The 7,417-nt window shown below is 53.4% G+C and overlaps 1 protein-coding gene across 1 annotated transcript in view; it reads left to right on the forward strand.

Annotated features, from left to right (window-relative positions):
- The window catches only part of BCORL1 (BCL6 corepressor-like 1), an 88,897-nt gene that overhangs the window by 76,156 nt on the left and 5,324 nt on the right, over positions 1 to 7,417 (forward strand). Inside the window, exons 13-14 of the mRNA XM_018576280.1 lie at positions 5,188 to 5,333; positions 6,634 to 6,711. Coding sequence (XP_018431782.1) covers positions 5,188 to 5,333; positions 6,634 to 6,711 — 224 coding nt within the window. The remainder of the gene's footprint in view (positions 1 to 5,187; positions 5,334 to 6,633; positions 6,712 to 7,417) is intronic.

Raw genomic sequence — 7,417 nt, forward strand, 5'->3', positions numbered from 1 at the left:
CTCCTGCGTGCTGGAAAACTTTTCTTTCTGTACTTCCTCTGGATAGAACTGCAGAGGCTGGAAAGAGAACAGCTATGGATACACCGTAGGCTTTATATAAGCCAGGCATGCGGCATTCATGGAAGTAGGGAGGTCAGCAGTGGCAATCCCAAAAGGATGACTTCTTTCATGATTTATGACCATGATCTCATTCATGGTCTGTCCATCCACCAATCATCGCTCTCTCTTCATCCTTTTCTTTGTGTCTATCTCCCTTCCCTTGCATGCTCTCTCTTTCTTGCCCGTGCACCCCTCAGTTTCTTGCCCGTGCACCCCTCAGTTTCTTGCCTGTGCAGCCTCTCAGTTTCTTGCCTGTGCAGCCTCTCAGTTTCTTGCCTGTGCAGCCTCTCAGTTTCTTGCACGTGCACCCTCTCAGTTTCTTGCACGTGCACCCTCTCATTTTCTTGCACGTGCACCCTCTCATTTTCTTGCACGTGCACCCTCTCAGTTTCTTGCACGTGCACCCTCTCAGTTTCTTGCACGTGCACCCTCTCAGTTTCTTGCACGTGCACCCCTCATTTTCTTGCACGTGCACCCTCTCATTTTCTTGCACGTGCACCCCTCATTTTCTTGCACGTGCACCCTCTCATTTTCTTGCACGTGCACCCTCTCAGTTTCTTGCACGTGCACCCCTACTTTTCTTGCACGTGCACCCTCTCATTTTCTTGCACGTGCACCCTCTCATTTTCTGGAACCTGCGCTCTCTTGCTTTTTTACATGTGCACGCTCACTTTATGTCTCATTCATTGAGGGACACAGGAAGTAATATTGTGTTGGGTTATACTGCCGCCTACAGGAGGATTTGAAAACTGGCACACAAAAAAATCTTTAGGCCAGCCCAGGATAATCCTCCCCTACCCAGCATGCCTCAGTTTTATTGCTGCTTGAGCTGGTCTCCATATGGCCGCCATGTGGGTTGGCCTTTTCTCAGCCTTGCAATTGGGAGTGCCGTAGGTGGACTCCACTCTGGACTTGACCTTCCATCACGGGGTTCCACGCCAGGTTCTTTCCAGTTCCTGTTCTGGTAACAAGATGGCCGTGGAGGACCTTCCAGGTTCAGAGCCATTGGCATTGCCACAGCTCCCTGTCTCTGATGACTCCCTCTGTGAGTATGGCGACCGGGCCGAGCATCGGCAGCTACCTCGTTATTTTGCACCGATGGGCACCTTTTACATTTCCTGCTCCCATCAGTTTTGTCACAGAAGGGTTAACTCTGAGGGATTGATTGCTGACGTCATCTGCTGGACGGAGTATCTGCATGTTCCACGTTCTCTTGTCTGACATTCGTTGTCAGGAACGTCCCACGGCTGCTCCTGCTTTGCAACAGAGACGTCTGAAATCTGCTCCTCTGTTGCAAAGCAATCAAGTAACCTTGTAAGTGACCTTGGTCACCTTCGGGCTTCAGGCCCTCATCGCCCACCAGCGGCCCGGGTTTGTGAGTACCTGAGGTCTTGCCTCGTACCCTGAACTTGGCGGCATTACTGCCATGTGGTTGCAACACGTCTGTATCTAGACAGCAAGGGAGGGGATGGTCCCACTGCAATGGGTGATCCGAGCTTGTGTTAGGAGACAGGACATGTATTCTGGACATTGTGAGGACACAGACCACTGCAATATGGTTACAGGGACCGCCTCACCGTAGTCCCCCTTACCTCCATTGGGTGAGGAAAAGTCCCCTTCCTCCTCATTAGGGGCCTCTACAGCAGTCAAACGAGTTTGTTTGCAAGATTCCCCCAGTTCCTTGTGGTTGCTGACAGACTCTAAGCAGGCTTCTGTGCCCTCCCCTGCAGAGCTGATCTCCGATGTCCCTGCGGCCCTAGAAGTGGTTGGGCCACCAGTCACGTTGACCTTTCTTCTACCCAGGACTCCGAGTCACCACATTCTTTCTGTGATGGATGAGGAACTGGAGCTTACCGCCATTACCTCAGATGTACAAGAGACTTTCAGCCCTTATTAATAGATGATAGGGATGCACCGATACCTGGTTTTTCGGTATCGAGTATGAGTACCGATATTTTGCTTTCGGTACTCACCGATAGCGGTGCTTGAACCAGGGGGGCGAGTAACGACATGCCGCCCAGCTTCCTAATTGCCCAGAAAGCCGGCTCCGTGTTTTGGCCGGCTCGATTGTGATTGGCTCGGGAAACCCGGTTTCCCAGCCAATCAGCAGCTACCTCCAAACTTCCTGATTGGCCGGGAAGCCAGCTCCATGGGGATTGGCTGGAAATCCGGCTTCCCAGCCAACCAGCATCGAGCTGGCTGCTGATTAGCCAGCCGAACAGCCAATCTGCAAGGAGCCAGCTGTTCCTTTGGCTCAATGCTGATTGGCCGGGAAGCTGGCTTCCCAGACAATCAGCATGGAGCCGGTTTCCTGGCCAATCAGGGAGGTGGGTCATTACTCGCCGCCCGGCCTCCTGATTGCTCGGGAAGCTGGCTCCATGTTCCCCTACACGAGTAACGACATGCCGCCCAGCTTCCTAATTGCCCAGAAAGCCGGCTCCGTGTTTTGGCCGGCTCGATTGTGATTGGCTCGGGAAACCCGGTTTCCCAGCCAATCAGCAGCTACCTCCAAACTTCCTGATTGGCCGGGAAGCCAGCTCCATGGGGATTGGCTGGAAATCCGGCTTCCCAGCCAACCAGCATCGAGCTGGCTGCTGATTAGCCAGCCGAACAGCCAATCTGCAAGGAGCCAGCTGTTCCTTTGGCTCAATGCTGATTGGCCGGGAAGCTGGCTTCCCAGACAATCAGCATGGAGCCGGTTTCCTGGCCAATCAGGGAGGTGGGTCATTACTCGCCGCCCGGCCTCCTGATTGCTCGGGAAGCTGGCTCCATGTTCCCCTACGGCACTGCCGGTCAGAGGAAATCTTTCTCTGACCGGAAGTTTCGGTATCGGGGGAAGGTATTGGAGCATTTGGTTGACTAAGAGTACTCGCCCAAATACTCGGTATGGGCACGGTTACTAGTATCTGTGCATCCCTAACGGGTAACCTACTACTCTGCATCTGAGGATCGGCCTGCTGTCTGCTATATGAGGTTTTACTTCATGCAGGCTGGAAGCACCGTGAAGGGCCCCGGGCCCCAGCTAAGAATGCTGGCACTGTTTTGCTGTAAGCGGCAATTTGTTACATGGTGGTCTATACTGACTGTAGATCGGCCAGTGACTCGCCTTTGCAGGAAACCACTAGGCCAGTAAAGGGTGTGCTCACCTTTAAGGATTCTACTGACCAGCAGTTGGGATCCCTGCTTGACACCCGGTGTTCTCTGGTAGGCCCCACCCTTGGCTCCATCATGGCTGTGACCTTAATCTGTCAAACTGTGGAGAAACGGGTTAAATCTCTCAAGAGGCCCCTCCACCGCCGCAGTAGACCTTCCTGCTAGAGTGTGTGGAGCAGATGTCGGGGGCCCTATGCTTCAGCTGTGATGGCTTGTCAGAAGCATCAAAACTTGTGTCCCCCATGGGGCTGTTGTGTGTGCAGATGCAGAGAGCGCTCTGGTGAAGGTGCTGGGAGGCAGATGCGATATCCAAGGAGCACCTGACTGGCTTGGTCTTCGAGGGACGCCGTCCGCCTCAGCGCAAGGAGTCCAAGGTCGCCAGTCCCATCCTTGTCCTTCATCTACTTCAAGAGTAGACGCATCCAGACTAGGGATGCACCGATACCGGTTTTTCAGTGCACGAGTACCGATATTTTGCTTTCAGTACTCGCCGATACCGAGTACCGATACCGGTGCTTCATGGTGTGGCATGGAGCTGGGCAATCAGGAAGCCGGGCGGTGGGTAATAACATGCCACCTGGCTTCCTGATTGCCCGGGAAGCCGACTCCATGTTGTTTGACCGGCTCGATTGTGATTGGCTGGCTTCCCAGCCAATCAGGAAGCCGGGAGGCAGGTCATTGCTTGCCACCCAGCTTCCTGATTGCACGGGAAGCCGGCTCCATGTTCCCCTATGGCACTGCCGGTCAGAGGAAATCTTCACGTTGAGTACAAAAAGCCTATCTTCCTTCACTGTGTGGTGATGATCATGTTCTTGGTACTGCGCTTGCTACACAATAAGGCTTGTTGGGTAGAGGACGGTCATCATGGGCTGGCCTACATATTTGTTGTCCCGTCTTCCTGTAGGAAGCTGTATAACCCAACGGTATAGGACTTCCTGTGTCCCTCAATGGACTCCAAGGACAGAAGTTCACGGTGAGTACCAAAGTCCTATCTTCTTCCACGTGTGCTGCATCGTTCCGCCAGCTATACTTGGAAACAGATTGTGCCAGGACCCCGGCCATGAAGAATTGGAGCCTCCCACAGCAATCCGTATCGCATACCCCAACTGCTTAGTCACTGGAGCTCCGTCGTCTCTCTCTCTCTCCGCCGTGACCAGGGGGCCTCCCAGGAAAAGTTCCAAGATGGTCGCCTGCCCAGTCAGGCCTGCGGTTTCCATAGCAACCGTGCATACAGGATGCAACAGAGCTGAGTTATTGCACTCGGGAGGACGCAGGGAGGTCCGGGGGAGTTGGAGGATGAAGCGGGACGGCTGGCATTCGCGGCGCGCACATTGTCGCGCCTGTAGAGAAATGTGCGAAGCGGTAGCTGCCTAATTGGATATGCATAATTAATACTTGAGTGACGGATGATTAATTGCATTCTTCCACGCTCTCTCTTCGTGAAGCCGCTATTTTTATAAGTCCCGTTTGCTGGGGTTTCCGGGGACAAAATAAAAGGCGCGGAGCCATCAGATCGGAATGGTTCCCGTTAGAACTGACCCCCCGGGGAGGCAGCGTGGCGGCTGAGCCGCTGCAATGCTTACCCCGGGCCAACGCTGGAAGTATAATTCCTCGTGTGCCTGAACGCGGGGCTGCAGAATTGCAGCCCGGGTGTTCCCTGGTTCTGGGCTCCGCCCCCTGTGGCTGTCCTAGAGGGAAGGGAGTACAAACGCAAGGTCACATGATGAACGGCTGCAGTCCAGCCCAGAATTCCCAGGCTAGCCGGCCGCCATTGATCGCGTACCATGCAGATTAAGCTGGTAATGAACGTCTCGGGGGTTGGGGGGGGGGATTTAGACGTCTACCATGAGCTGAACGATAGATGAACAGTAAAGTACAATCACCGCACAGCACTAACTTCTAAGCATGACTTATGCCCGTTTGTGTTTGTGACAGGCCCATACACGACGCAGTGGTCAACGACAACCTAGAAACGGTGTGGCTGCTTCTCTCCTACGGTGCCGATCCCACGCTGGCCACCTACTCCGGACAGACGCCCATGAGGCTGGCCAGCAGCGATGTCATGAGGACCTTCCTGAGCGGTACGTTGGGGGCTCACTGAGGGGTTTGGGCAAGCGTGCTGTCCGGTCATGTTTCTCCTTTTGCTTATAATAAACATAAAGGGGGCAAAAATTATATTGAAGGGAATGTGACCCCCCCAACTATGAACTTTTGGTCTTTTAAAATAACCAATGAATGCGTTTTGTTTTATCGGTTCCAGAAGTGACCCGTTGATCCTGCTAGAAATCTAGTGAGCTCTTAACTTCCTGTGCTCTCTGCCCGTGCTGTAGTCTTTATCAGTTACATTGTTGCCAGAGGACTACAGAACACTACTTTCTATAATTGAGGGGGGGGGTGTTCTGTAGTCTTGACCTAGGGTGACAACGCTGCTCCTCCATTGATACAGTACAAGAAGTGAGCGTTGTCACTAGGGATGCACCGATGCCGTTTTTTCGGTATCGAGTACCGTCATTTATATTCCGGTACTCGCCGTTACTGAGTACCGATACCGGCACTTCCGGTAGCATAGAGCCGGATTCCCGGGCAAACAGGAAGCCAGGCGGCGTGTCATTACCAGCTGCCCAGCTTCTTGATTGCCCAGAAAGCCGGCTCCATGCTGATTGGCCGGGAAACCAGCATTCCAGCCAATCAGCATTGAGCTGGCTTCCCGGCCAATCAGGAAGCCGTGAGGTGGGTCATTACCCATGGCCCGGCTTCCTTATTGACCGGGAAGCCAGCTCAATGCTGATTGGCTGGGAAGTTGGCTTCCTGGCCAAACAGCATGGAGCCGGCTTTCTGGGCAATCAAGAAGCTGGGCAGCTGGTAATGACACGCCGCCTGGCTTCTTTGGTATCAGACCACTTTAAGGGGTGCAGGGGGGAGGGGGCATTATCAGGACATTGACACAGATGTATTTAAAACTGAACTCCGGGATTTCTAAACTAAAATGCCCGGCATTGAGGACAATGACCCAGAGCGTCGCAGAGAAGAGGAGAGCGCCGGAGCGGGGGATAAGGTAAGTATAGCATCTTATGCAACAACCCCCCAAGACCAGGGGTGGGCAGCTCCGGCCCTCCAGCCGTGCTTTTAACTCCAAACCCCTGGGAGTCACGCCTGTGGCTGTCTAAGTCTTGCAATGCCTCATGGGACTTGTAGTTCCACAACAGCTGGAGGGCCGGTGTTGCCCACCCCTTTCCTAAACCTGACCAGCATTGAACCCTTGCAGTCCAGTTCCAGTGAGGTAGCTCTGATTTAGAACTCATTGATATGAATGTTTGACGCGTTCCATGGCCGACGTCTTTCGTTTCTTCGCTCTCACCCGCCTGCCTCTTCCCTTTACAGATTACCTCTCAGACCTGCGAGGACGCAGCGACGGCGACCCACGTGCATCATGGGACTTCTACAGTAGCTCCGTACTAGGTAGGACTGGCGTTCACGTCACTGTTTTTATCTCGGGGAAATAAAATGCATATTTAAATGAAATATATCAAATCCGCACATTGGTGTCATTTCCTCCTATTATGTTACAAGTCTCTCTGATCCCCGGCCGCTACTCTGACCGCGCCGCTCCTTTAAATGCCTCGAATGGCAGAAGAACGGACGTGTCTTTCCTGCAGAATGCGGCACCCTGGTGCCAGTCACATGACCAAATGTTTACGCTTCGGTCAGGTGACCTCACGCAGGGCTCATTGATTGGTCAGCACCCTAGGAATGTCTTCTCAGCACAGATGAAATGACTGAGGCTCCAGAATTCCCGTCTGCCGACTTAATTTATGCTCTCCGGGGTAGACGCAGAGCAGGATCGGCACGGCAGGAGGGAGGAATGGGCATGGCAGTAGGAGGAGGGGGGATGGGTTCGGCAGTTGGGGAGGGGGATAGACATGGCAACGGTGGAGAAGGGGTGTTACTTAAAAACAGGTCTGAGGAGCAATAAATGTATTAGGACATAAATAAGGGGGTGTCATTCTGATCCTCTGGCTTCCAGACGCAAAAATAAAAGATCAAACTTCAGCTTTAAGACTTCCCTGTCATGCCCCGGGTGTCTTCCGAGGATGCCGTGAGCGGCACTGTGTGCAGTGGGGTTGGTTTGCACACACAGGATGCAGTCATAGCTGTAAAACCAGTT

This window comes from Nanorana parkeri, unplaced genomic scaffold (genome assembly GCF_000935625.1).
Source record: "Nanorana parkeri isolate BGI_ZX_2015 unplaced genomic scaffold, ASM93562v1 scaffold62, whole genome shotgun sequence".
Lineage (NCBI taxonomy): Eukaryota > Metazoa > Chordata > Amphibia > Anura > Dicroglossidae > Nanorana > Nanorana parkeri.